This window comes from Sparus aurata, chromosome 14 (genome assembly GCF_900880675.1).
Source record: "Sparus aurata chromosome 14, fSpaAur1.1, whole genome shotgun sequence".
Taxonomy (NCBI): domain Eukaryota; kingdom Metazoa; phylum Chordata; class Actinopteri; order Spariformes; family Sparidae; genus Sparus; species Sparus aurata.
In genome coordinates, this window is record NC_044200.1 from 7805128 (window position 1) to 7819033 (window position 13906).

General features: G+C 38.8%; 1 protein-coding gene across 7 annotated transcripts in view; it reads right to left on the minus strand.

Moving 5' to 3' along the window:
• plxnc1 (plexin C1) overlaps positions 1-13906 on the minus strand; it is a 101639-nt gene that overhangs the window by 3667 nt on the left and 84066 nt on the right. For 5 of the 7 annotated variants that reach the window (XM_030439825.1, XM_030439827.1, XM_030439822.1 and 2 more), the window contains 13 exons: positions 12334-12442; positions 11925-12101; positions 11672-11839; positions 11327-11426; positions 11076-11177; positions 8566-8669; positions 8443-8484; positions 8225-8349; positions 7642-7840; positions 5949-6095; positions 2240-2408; positions 1969-2069; positions 589-664 (listed from right to left, as the gene is read on the minus strand). In XM_030439825.1, the coding sequence (XP_030295685.1) occupies positions 589-664; positions 1969-2069; positions 2240-2408; positions 5949-6095; positions 7642-7840; positions 8225-8349; positions 8443-8484; positions 8566-8669; positions 11076-11177; positions 11327-11426; positions 11672-11839; positions 11925-12101; positions 12334-12442 (1619 nt within the window). The remainder of the gene's footprint in view (positions 1-588; positions 665-1968; positions 2070-2239; positions 2409-5948; positions 6096-7641; positions 7841-8224; positions 8350-8442; positions 8485-8565; positions 8670-11075; positions 11178-11326; positions 11427-11671; positions 11840-11924; positions 12102-12333; positions 12443-13906) is intronic. The other 2 variants (XM_030439826.1, XM_030439828.1) reach the window with 1 other exon arrangement.

Sequence of the window (13906 nt, forward strand, 5' to 3'; positions counted from 1 at the left end):
TCTAAAACAGCGAGAAGTGGTTGAAATCTTAGAAAAAGCTAGTTAGAGGACCTTGAGTTAAAATGAATTACCTACATAAACTGAATGAACTTCCTTGCTCTAACATGTCAACTGTTTCCATTGCTGGTATAAAGTGTACCAGAAGACCCATATGATTCTTATGCGTTTTACTAGTGTAATAGGTGATTAACTCTGACCTCTGTTTCTCCATTCATTTCCAATTAATAATATCTAATTTGAAGTTGATACTCTAAGACTACTGATATACCTCTATACTCTGAATGCAGGACCCACCAACTGTTTTTCTCTCAGTAAAATTACAGGAAAAGTTTGACATTGGATGAGAAACAACACCTAAGCTTTACAATAGCTGCTAGGCATACGTCTGAAATTTGCAATGAGCCACCTGCTGTTTCTCCTCACTACCAGTCTTTATACTGAGCCAAGTTAAGCCAATTCCCTCCTGGCTCTAATTCACTAATTGGTGCACAGGCATGAGAGTTGTACCGATCTACTCACCTTTACATATATATTTCACAGAACTGTTCTTTTAAGTTTAAACTCAGTGTTTTCCCTCTCAGCTCTTACCCTTCACACTTCCCTGCGGGCTCAGAGGAGGATGAGTTTTCTTAGAAAGCACTTTGATTGTGGCTCCATCAGGAACCTGCAGGGGTACAAAAAAAGGACATACAAAAGTAAGTAAATTAAACTCTAAAAAAACTAAAGAAACCAAAAGAAACCTTTGTTCCGAAACCTTAATGCACCAGTCCGTAAAAAAAGACACCTAATAAAACCTGCCGTTTTCGGTTTTACTTTTCGTTGTGTTTCGATTTTTCATTGTTTGTGTTTGTAAAAGGAAACCACAGTAGCCCACGGAAATCCCCCAGAGATACTTGTCTATGCCTATACAGGTGTTGCTGCTAAGGAAACGCTTAAAAACATCAGCTTTCCAGGAACTTCAGAAAACTTCTTTTGTTGACATCCGCTCAATTCTACTTTATATTAAAACATACATCTCACCGTGTTGTAAGGATTTCTTTAGACAGCGCTTCTGTCTCGTTTCTTTTTTGACTACTTGTGCGGTGAAGTTTTTTTAGTTGTGGCATGACTTTGTAATATGAGCGACGCAGTCCAGGCCACCGGGCTATCAGCAGTCCATCTTTCTCTGGCCCTGATGGTACTCAGATGGATGAACACATATCCATGATCCCATTATAAAGCCAATAAAGAGCACTTCCTCCAGTATGTTTCTTCTCTTTTCATATAAAACTCTCTCTTCTTGTCAGCTGTAATGACAAAGTGAGATGGAGAGGAGCTTTTCATCCCCTCTCACTGAGAGGACTGACGGGGTCTAAATTCAATTCTGCTGTTGTGTACAGGAAATGATTGAGCCTAAACAGAACTGCAAATTAGTGAGGAGAGTTTTTTTTTCAGTCAAGTCCGCAGGCAACAATGTAAAGTGTTCAGCGCTGCGAAAGCTGAACTGAGCTGTCGGATTTTCTGAGCTCTTCCTCTTTATGTAAAACATCTCATATTTTGTATGGGTCTATGAGGGGTTATGTCTGTGTGGATGTGCTGTGTCATCTTTTTGATTATCTGACATTTAAAAACAGCTACTGTTATTTGGGAGTTCCAGCTTCTGGAACTACATCTCGCTTTTCCTGTTAGAGCTCATCTGTCAGTGTTGAAACTATTACAGGAGTTATTTGCGACGATGGGCTCGATATTTACTTTATAAATCCATTTGGTGGATACCAGAGAACATAAAAACACTCAGTAGTGAGAGAAGGGGAAGCTCTTCCAACTGCCACAGGCTCTCATGTTGACTGTGGTTTGTTTTAAGGTTCAGAGTTTAATGGGTGTGTTTCTCTCTCTGTTGTGTAACACCTCTGCGGCATCCGCTACACATCTGGGACAACACAACTGAAATTCACTCACTGACTGTTTTTCAGTACTCCCATTTCTCACCTTGTAGTGCTTGAGTGTGTTGAGCATGGTCACCTCCCCGATAACCTCCGAGCTGGCGTCCACCTCCTCGAGAGGAACGAACGATCCATTCTGCTCATACTCTGGTGCAAAGAGAGAGCAAATATTCTACCTCAGTGTAATATTTATATACTATCCTGTATTTCTACTCATGTGATTTACTTAAGAACTTAACTTGTTGGTCAGATCAGATCATTGTGAGTTTTGATCTTTAGAAGAGACACAGGACTAAAGAGTGCGCTCTGTTACCTACCGATACGGACGTCCCTCAGGGCGGTGTTGTATGGAAAACCGAACTTGGCCTTGAAAGTGGACAGGATTTTCTCTTTGACCTGCTCGACTGTGTCACAGCTGAGAGCGTTGACCTCCAGAGGCTCGCTGACTTCTCCGTCACTGCCCACTGCAAACAGCACCTTCAGCTTCTGTACACAACAAACATGGACAAGATTCGCTGATGTGACATAAACAACATTTATTCATGAACACAGTGCGCCCAGATGCACAGACTATATACCAGAGTGCATGTGTGAATGGCCCGAACTGGCACATGCACAGCAATTTGTCATAAACCTCTTAAGTAACCACTAACCTCAGTTTTCCCATCAGGCAAGCTGCAGCATCGAAACGACAGCTGTTTCATATTGCGGCACATTAGTGATTTTTGAGGGGAGGTGTGGTTAATGAAAGGCTTTCACAGCAGAGCTATAAGAGTTAATGTATCATCGGTCGCCATCTTATTTCCTTTTTGCAGTTTTGCGGCACCATCTAATGGATGGAAATGAGCGGTAAAGTGAGTTGGAGGTTTTGTTAGATTAGATAAAACGTTCATGACTGCTGTGGGTCTGGTAACTGCAGCGGCAGAGAGAAGAAAGCGTTAAAAAAGAGGGAACAAAGTGGACTGAAGGAACACACAGTCAAGTGTTGCATTAGAGGAGCCTACTGGGGATCATTTAACAGATAAACTGCTGTTGCGGATTTGTAGACATTTGCAGTTTGACTACTACAAATGTAAGAATATCTGCATGTAGCACATGTACAGAAGGGACCCATAAAGGCCTGGCTGTCTTGTCTATGAATGCATATAGCCAACTTGGTTTAAAATTTCAGGTATTTCTCTGGAACTTTAAAGATTTGCGCTAAATGAGCAACAATCAAAGTTAAAATATGTTAAATAAAGCACCCTTAAGTCTTTGTCCACAGGTATATGGATACTGTTACTGAGATTGTGTACAATGCCCTCTAAAGTGCAATTTTGAAAAATGTTCTGTGGATCTGTGTGGACATAGAAAACAGAGCACTGGGGAAACAATGACATCACCTCAATCAACACATGCTCATTGTGGTCTTGTGCGATGACCATGCACCGGCAATAACAACAACAACAACAACAACAACAGTTGACACCCAGTTTGTTTACACGTGGTTAGCACCAATGGCGTTTTTTGTTAGCACTGGAAGGTCTTATTATAGGTTTACTTGGCAGGTTTCTACATTTTTGGATAATTTTATTTAAGTAGAACAAGCTTACTATTCATGCTCTGAATGTTCTTCTCTGGCAGAGATGGGGACTCGAGTTTGTGACTTGGACTTGAATAGCACACTCAGTGACTTGAGACTTGACTAAAAATAACAACAACACTAGTTCAATGAGCACAAGAACTGCTGCTGCTTTCCAGTTTGTCATAAGCGTTGCCTATAAGAACTACACACATTATACACATATTCATAAAAAAATAAATCGCCTAATGCAGCGTTTGCAGAATGAACATAAAGGATGCTGGATTGACCACATCAAATTTTAATCAGGAACCTGAAAACACACCCAGACAGGTCGGTCACTTGGTTTTATATTCATGCAAGGAATCAGTTTTGTCACACAAACAAAGGTGACAATTTTCACAAATGACAGATATCTCTTTCTGAACAAAACTTTTCAAGTGTTAATAACAGAAGTTTATGGACTTATACGTATATTTCAGACAATTTGGGAGCAGTGGTGTTTTGAATTTAGCTACTGTAGCTGTGTATTAATGTGGCAAAGCAAAGTACAGTTAGTCATTTTAAAAGGAGAGCTTTCACTGTATGTTTTTTGTTCAAATTGCATTGCAATAGCCTGTTTTAAATGATCATATACCAAAGAACCAATCAGTGCTGATAATACTCTATGCTAATAGATAAAGGAGTGATGATAATACAGTACATGCTTTGAATTCCTTAGGTTTAACTATGCAGTGTTAGAGTAAAAGTAGACCGGATGGCATGCAGCAGAACACCCATTACAACCATAAGAGCATGAGACTTGACTTGCAAAAAAATGACGTGTTAGCATCTCTGTTCTCTGATTTTTGACACATACATTTTATCACCACCATTGCGTTCTCATGTGTACAGTGATGTTTTATAAAACAAGGATTGTGAAGATAAAATGTATTTTAAATGGCAGGGAAAAAATACCTATATTTAGAAATATCCCAAAACTCATCTTTATCAGGACTGTGTGGGTGTGGTTTAATCAGATTTGATGTGTGTGAATCAGGTCTATTAAATGCACCGTCAAACAACATTTCATCCTGCCATATTTTCTGAAGAAAATTTCTGATGTCAGTGTTATCCAGTTCTGTCTGAAATTACTCATAGACTTAATTTAACTTTTTGGTTGCTCATAACCCACATGAGACTGTGATGATGCATCGCTTATATACGGTGCTTCGCTTCAACCAATGAGTAAATGGATGTTGTAGTTTTGGGTTTTTCCAATACGTTGTTATTTAGATCATCTATTAGCTGCTCATCACAGCTTTGCTTGTTAACATTTTTAGCAGCTCTATTTACTTTAGCATTTTATTTACATGCAAATAATACTATATTAAGACTAAAACACCTATGTCTGCATCTGCTGACATGACCTTCTCTAGCTCTGAGGAGGAGGGTGAGTTCAAGAAGGAAGAGAAAGACATTCAACTTCCTTGAATTACTGCTTTATGCAATATCTTTCACTTCTTGTAAAAAAAAAAAAAAAAAGGCTCTTGACCTTAACATCTGGGAGACATGTAACATTTTATTATCATATACTAAATATAGCTTATTGATTCAGCATACGGAACACATCCCTCACCGCTGTAGCCAAACATCTTTCAGTCTAATTTTCAGTCCCAATGTTTGACAGAAAACAGGTCAGATATTTACTGTAGGATGCTGATGGTACCTTTTTCCAGTTTCACTTGTGTTACCAAGGCCCTTGAAACTATGTTCTAAACAGCAAGTAAACTGTACTGCAGGGTATTTTTAACTCTGCTTGGTAAGTCAAAAAAGTGCTTAAATTGAATTCAGCTCAATTTAGTTTTTTGTTTAGCTCAGTTTATTAAACAATGTGTTCAGTTATTTGATGTACATTTTTGTCAGTGTTTGTCAAGAACCATTTCAAAACTTCTCTGCTTTTCAAATCCAGGTAATACGTTTTTCAACATGCAGTAAATAGTACAGCCATGTCAAGCTTTCTTTTTGAAGCTGTACTGCTTTGCATGTTCAAAAGCGTCTTAAAATACACGGGAGAGGAAGTGGTTCAGCATAACTGCTGTGTACTGAGGAGCTGTCTCTATATTCTAAATGTGGCAAACAACCCTTATACACAAAGGGGCCCACAATGTAGTATAACAGCATCATTTTTTTATATAAAAGGGTGTGTGTTGGAAGATCAGGGCTACTATGTTGTTATTAGACTGAGCATTAACTTTTTTGTACTTTATCAAACTAACAGGCCAAAAACAGAACTAAGTAATGGGAAGTGTTAATTATTGCTTCCACATGTACAAGCACAACTGACTAAACTTGTGACGTGCGGAGTGTAACACTAGTTCCATTTGTGTGAAGTAAGTAAAGCATTACACATGAAAAAACCTCTTGCTTGGACTCAAGTAATCAACCCAAGTATTTAATATGTGTGTGTGTGTGTGTGTGTGTACCAGGGAGCTGAAGTCTTGAGCCTGCCACAGCAGCCAGTCCTCACTGAGTGTGTACAGAGCTTTCTCTGTCACGCAGTCCACAGGTCCTTTTGCAGTTTGCTGCGTGAGAGCGCTCACCATCAGGAACAGGTGCTGCCCAGCACTTTCCTGCACAAACCAAAAACGGGAACACAGTTGGTCAAACTAGGCACGCTAACTTTGTGGACAACTTTCTGAGATGTCAACTGGAGTGGGAGATTTTAGTTTATGGAATTCTTTCTATTGTGTTCTTTCTTGTTTACACTGCTCACAAACAAATAAGCAACTGCTTGTAAACCAATACTAGGTGATAGAAGCTCCCAATTAGGTACCGACTGACACACACTTCTGAACAAAAACAATATGTAAGCATGATGTACTTTTTAACAGAGCTGTGTAGAAATACTTAAAGAGAAACGTTGCAAATTTTCCAGCAGCTTTGTTTAATTTCACGATGGGTAGTATGCACAAATGAACAACATGTTTAACTTCCCTCATGTATAGCACTCTAGAGCTGTTCTGAGCACTACAAATTTCACTTTAACATTTTCTGTATGCCCGTCTCCACAGACGGTCGGTTTGAAAGAATGAGAGAGCATAACGCTCAAAAGCGACGTTATTTTGTGAGTAACACAGCAACATGACAGTCTGAGCATTGGGCTTAGGTTTACAAGGCAACTTTTGATCAAAACAGCATATTACAGCACTTTTGCTCTGTTTTGATAGCTGTACAGAGCTAATGTGCGTAACCATGGTAATGTTTCCTTTATATTAAGCTGTTATTAGGGTGGGCAGAGGAGGTTTAGAAAGGACAGGATGTGGTTACACCGCTTGTCTCAGGGGTGAATGTGAGGTCCCAACACAATACATACCAACATATTACAGAGAAATATCCTCACAAAATCTGAACAATCAAATGTCAATCATTAGAAATGGCATAGATGAAGGACGGCAAGCCAATTCCTTGCTTGTGCTTCGTAAAAAAGTTTTATGCAGACACAGATTTCTGGCAGCCCTGGAGATGTTTATTGTGCAAACTGAAAAAGACAGTGTGAGTACGGGACTGCACTAACAATATGTGTATTGTACAAATTGCACAACCATTTGGTTTATCGCAATGATCCGTTTGGTGCAATTTATGGTCTTTTTTTAGCTTCACTGAACAAGTTCCTGTTTATTTCACACATTCTGGTGTCCTTCAACTAAGACAAAGGTTAGGCAAAACTAAAGACATGATTAAGAGTCACAATTGAAGCTCTGTGAGACTGACAATGTTACTATGTTGCAGGTAAGACATTAACCATGTTCACTGTCATATATTAGCGTGTTAGCATGCCAATTTAGCTTAATAGCACTAAACACAAAGTTTAGCTGAAGCTGATGGAAATGTTCCTATTTTTTTCAGGTTTTTGGCAATAAACCAGAATTCTAGTAAAAACAAATTGGACCTGATGTCTGCACTAAAGTTACTAAAATTCATCCTGAGTGGAACAGGAATGTCTGTGCCTGTAATACATCTAAAAGTTACGGGACTATTTCAGTATGGACCAAATTGATGGCACGTCATTCCCACCCATACAGCTACACAGCTAGCATGGCTAAAACAGCTGTCTTCAGTTTCCCTTGAAGTTTTCCTAGACCAGCATAGACTAAAAGAGACATAAGAGCAACTGACCCGTAGGAAGCCATAGAGGCAGATGGACATCCAGTTGGTCAGCAGCTTCTCCACGACGGACTCGGTTCGTCGTAGCAGCAGTTTGGGCTGAGTGTTGCTGTTCTGCTGCATCAGATCCCTCAGCAAAACCTCCATTATCTCCGTCAGGTACGTCAAGTTGTTGTGGAGCGCTACGGTGAGTAATGATGCCAAAGCACACCTGGTGGAGGGCAGTAAAAGTTGAGGAGATAGAAAGTAGGCAGAAACAGGAAACAGGACACAAGTTCAAACTTAGTACAACGCAAAAAAAGCAAATAAATTATAAATAGCAGTTTTAAAATGTTAGTTTTTTTCACCCAAAGATGAAAGCAAGAAGCAGTAATAGCATGGATAGGTCCAGACAAATATAAAGCAATAGTAGACCACAGAGGACAGTGAATGAGAATAGAGGACAGTAAAAATGTTGACGAGCATTAACCAGAAAGATTAGACACTGGACCACAGAATAGAACAAACTTATAGACTTTTACCATCACTTCAGACATTTGTTGTATCATACTGTATTCAAGAGACAGACACATACAGTAAGACACCACAAACTGACTTGTCTTTGATGGTGAAGCTCTTCTGCTCCTCCATAGCATGCACCATAGATGTGAGGAAGAGCTGGTCCTGGATCAGCCTGGACAGGCCCTGGCAACACTCGTCAAGCTGAACCTGCACCGCATCCTGATTTCAGGTCAGATACAACACCAAATCACTCACAGAGATACAGTGTAAAGTTTAACCAGGTGTTAAAGGTATTAAGGTGTTAAACCCTACCTGACCAATATCTTTGATGCAAGATGCCATCATAGATTCGCTCTGAAAACAGGAACAAAAAGGTTGCTTTGTTATATCTGACGTGACTGTTTGTCAGGTATGAACATTTGTATCTGTATCTACCTCAGGAAAAAAGATTCTGGAGGCAAAGTGCTTGAAGTCCAGGAAAGGGATTGCTCCAACATTTTCCATCAGGTCAGCTTTCTCTGTTTGCAGATCCACAAAACCTGTAGGGGACAGTTGACAGTTTATTTTCAATGCAGATTATACACTGCCTGGCCAAAAAAAAGGTCACCACTTGGATTTAACTGAGCAAATAGTTAAGAGCCTTCCATTGGATAGTTACTGCAGTGATTAATATGTTTCAGCTGGCAACAAGTTATTTAACCCTAACTGTTGCAGCAAGTAGCTTCTCATTTTTTAAACAACCATGTCTGAAGATGTGGAAAATACGTTGCTCTGTTTCAGAAAGGTCAAAATATTGGCCTGCATCAAGCAAAGAAAACAACAGAGACTTGCTGAAACTACCAATATTGGGTAAAGAACCGCCAAAAGCATTATTCAAACATGGGAGTGTAGTAGTAGGCCACCTTTGAGGAAGAAATGTGGATGAAATAAAATTTTAAATTATTGCGATCAGAGATCACTTTAAAGGTTTGGTCAAATTAAATCATAAAAAATCAACAGCAGAATTCACGCCTATGTTTAATAGTGAAAGTAACAGCAGTTTCACACGCACAATTTGAAGAGAATGTCAAGGGATTAGGACTTCATAGCCTTCAGAAAACCACTTATCAGTGAAGCCAATTGGAAAAAAAAGCTTCAGTTTGCTAGGGAGCATAAAGACTGGACTCTGGAGCAATTGAAAAAGGTCACATGGTCTGATGATTCAGATGAAATGATGCAACCATGATGCCAAATGCCTACTATACAAGCCTGTATGGGCAGTGCATTTATGTGGAGTTGCTTTAGTTGGTCAGGACTAGGTTTAGCAATGATATGTGCCCAAAAAAACTAGGTCAAATGAATATACTGAATAACCAAGTTTTTCAACCAATGCATTTGTTCTTCCCTGATGGCACAGCATATTCAAATATGACAATACCATGATTCATTAGGCTCAAATTGTTAAAGAGTGGTTCAGGGAGCATGAGACATCATTTTTACACATTGATGGCGTGCAGAAGACTTTAAACAGTTATACTGAATATGTTGCTTAATCATAGCTAAATGCAGTCCGACAAAATATTAGAGTGTGTGACTTTTTTTGGCTGGGCAGTGTATTTGTTTCTCTTGATTGACAAGTGGCAACAACTGTGAAGTGAGCATCAGGTCACAAATAAAAAGAGGTCTTGCACTGCAACTCCCTGCAGTTCTTACACCTACAGGCACAAATTTTCTCACAACTAAAGCAGCCTTGTGTCTGAGCATGTGTGTGTGTGCGTGTGTGTGTGTGTGTGTGTGTGTGTGTGTGTTTTTTTATTCACACCAAGTGTATTTGTGTGTCAAATATGCACCCAAAAAAGAGAACACGTTCAGGGAATTTCACACCATCAAAAGGAACAGCATGTGTGAGTTGAGGCTGAGTTATCTGTAGACGATAAAGAAGTTCGAGGCGGGGTTATTTATCAAGTATGATCAGACGCAGTTACCACAATTTGTAATTGCTGTGCTAACTGCTCTGTGAAGCTGTGCTTAGGCACAGTGGTGCATGCTGATGTTCAGTGGGTGCCATGTTTATCACCATCTTAGTTCAGAGTGATTGTGTGAACAATTAGCAATAAAAACAATATAGAATAATGGTAATGTCATTAGTGTTGCGAGTCATAAGCCAAAGTGACTTTGATGTTCAAGACTTCAATGTTCAATGTTCAAGATGGCATCAAAGTTATCGCATGCCATCATGAAGGGGAACCTGAATGTGTGTACCAGATTTAATGGCAATCCATCCAACAGCTGTTGAGACATTTCATTAAGAAACAAAAATATCAACTAGAAACGCCTGTACAAAATGTAGCCTAAGACCAATGCAACTCTGTTTTCACTACTCATATATATCAGTATCAGTATGGCCCTGATTATGGCTGAGTAGTTTTGTTTCATATAACAAAATTACACTTAAGCCCATACTTATTAACATCACCAGATGAACAGGTATGATCATACAACATCCTTTTCATTTACAGATTGCACCAAATTTCTCTGCTATTATCCCCTTAACACAAGTACCATTAAAAGAGCCTTGCTTAATGGAGTATGGCAGCTCTGTGGTGTCCTACATGCACCATGTCCACCACAACCCTCACACTAATACTTTCACAATCAGTAGCCTGCTGAAGATCTGGCCTCTTTTAGAGGCAGCCATATTCTGGCAAAAATGAGAGCGTTTCCAGAGTATACAGATGTACAGCAGAGAAATGGATCATGCTGCAAGGGTGGCTTGAAAAGTGTATCTGGAAGTCTAAATGTGATCCTTTTTCTTTCTAGGTTTTTAACTGGTCAGTATTCGACTCATTGTAACCTACATGAATTTGAGCTGACCACATCAAACCCACACCACAACAAAAAATTACACATTTTATATTTTACCTTATCATCATACAACGGATGCATTGTTAGAATTTGTGACTGACCTTGTCTAATATCATTCCTGATGTCGAGCTCCATGTCTTCCACATACTTGTTCATCTTAGCAGTAAGCGTCATCTGTTTGCGCCGATAGACTATTATCACCACTGAAAGACAAAACCAAGCAGACAAATGGAATTTCACAAATTAAAACAGGGAAATGGTCTGCCTGTTACGATTTGACCCTGTGTGTGTTTTTGAGGCTGATGATTGACCAAAATGAGTCAAATTACTCAACAATCCTTTGTCTACTTACAAACAATAATGCAGGGTATCAGCAGAAGGACAAGCAGCATCAGAAAGTACAGAACAGATGAAGGACGGGTCAGTGTTACTTCTTTGTCTCCATACACTATCTGTGAAAAAGCAATGGACACATTATATTTGACAGGAATATTTGAATGAGTTTTACAGAGCAAAAATACATGTTTACTTATTTGAAAATGTTAACTTTTAATAACTATTACATGCTTAATGATATTTTCAAAAAAATTTGAATTTTGGGCTTACTTATTACTAAGTCATACCATGATCATGACATCAACATATACATTTTATTTCTGAATTGTCAAGCTTGGTGTAAAGTGATTGAGATATTTACCAATAACTTTTGAAATTTAGCATCAGGTGGCTTGGAAATCTCACAGGTGAAAGAGTCGGTGTTATTACTGGTTTCTAAGTTTTCCATTATGCAGGGGTATTGTTTTTCATCCCGAACACCCCATACTTCTATCTCTGTCATTTTCATGTTCAGTTTGTCTGCCTTTTTCTGAAATGAAAACAGAATTAAAAAGGCTGACCACTGAAGTATTCATGCCTAATATATTTGTGTGCATCCTAAAAATATGTATTACCTGTATCGTGACGCGAACATCGTCCCCTGTCCTTGCAGCTGTAAAGCTAATGAACTCAGGGTCTGGATGGTAGATTATTGTTGGGGAGCAGGCCAAAGTTTGATTGGCTACTTTCAGTGACACGAGGCTTATAAAAATCCCACTAGTTTTAGCTGCAGGTGTGTCGTAGGTTAGATTCTGAAGAGAAGTTTAGAAACATTTGGTGTTATATGAACAATATAATATCATCTGTGTATGACATAGTATGACATGGCAAAATACTTGAAAATTACATGGTTTACTTAATATATACACTATACATTTTATGATACAATGTCATGCACTGCTATGCAGCTTGATATGATGCAACATGACATAATAAATGTAAGACAGCAATGCAGGGGGACATTGTACAAGTCTACAGACACACCTGAGAGTTGTTGGATTTGGGGGATCTGACCTCGTGTGGGGCATGGTTGTGTACAACCCCTTCTACAAAGTCCAGGTGGGATCCAGTGACTGTGATCTCCCTCTTCCCACTACAGGACACAAAGTAGCAACCAATCAGTGAAGAGGAAATAAAATAAATATCTGTATTTTCTTCAACCAAAAAACAACAACAATGTTGTGTGTTGTATGTAGGTCAAATCATTATCTGTAACACCCCCCATGTCAGTTACAGATAGTTTAATTTCCCTCTGTAAAAGCCATGATTCATGTAGAATATGAAATGTGAAAGCTAGCGTAAAGCTGCTGCAGGGTGACCAAAGATTATACTTAATCAGACTCTGGTTTAGTCAAATTTTGGTCTAGATTCTTGATTTGGGAAATCTGCTTGTGCCTTGGATTGTCCAGAATTTTTCAGAATCTCTCGTCTGCCCATAAGGGGTCATGAAAATCATAGTAATGGTCCTCTGAGACTGATGAATATCCAAAACAAATGTGTTGATCACTTAATTGTTAAGCTATTCAGTTCTGGACCAAAATGTTTTATTGAACAACCAAATGATATCATTATTTTTAGGCCCTGCAGCTAGCAGGGTAAAAACAAGACACACTGCTGCTGATGGCACCCTAGTTCATTTAAGAACTTGCATCACAGCCATTAAGGGAACCCGTAGAAAGCTGTGTGTCCTAACTGGATGTGAGTGACAAACCACTGTGTTGGACACTCTAATGTTATCACTTTGCTGAAGGGCTGAGAGTCTTTGCAAAGGCAGGGTGCTATAGTGATAAAATGGAGGAACAAGTTGTTTTTTTTCCTGCATTTTATTGTGACTCCTTTAACCAAGTGCAACCAGTGATAACTCCTCCCAAAATATGCAGTGCATGTTACTGTTCAGGAAAAAACTCACAAAACTTAATCGCCTCTTTTTTATACATAATAGTGACAACTTCGTGCCTTGCTTATGTTCTGGCTATATATACATAAATTGTTATAAAAGTATCTTGGCTATGATTTCTTTTGAAGGAGAAAAAGCAAAGGCAGAAGTAGCTTTCAGTTGCAACTAAAAAGGGAAGTGGTGGAAAGACATTGCTTTTTGGGAAGTGGCCATCTTGCCCCATAAGATTACCCTTCAACCTACTCAACACTACACTAACATTGTTTCCTAGAATAAGTTCATTTTTTTGCTTTGTCATTAATTTCATTGAAGTTAATGACAAAGCACTGGGGGTGTATCCCAAAATAGATAAGTTCTCACTACCCTTCAGATAGCTTTTAGTGTTGAGCGCTGTCTGGACTGTTTGTTCAAAGTTTGGTGTATAAAATAATCAGTTATAAAAAAAGAATCATAAATAAAATCAGTATAATCAGTTATACTAACTTATATAACATCCATGATGTAGACTATTATATTTTCTATTATCTCCATTCAGCTCCTCCATTTGACACTTCAATACTTGAGCACTAAACCTGCTAACCTTTTCACATTTAAAACAATATGAGAAGTCACAGTGAAAAAAAAGAAGCTTGTGTTACACCCATTGCAACAAATGATAAA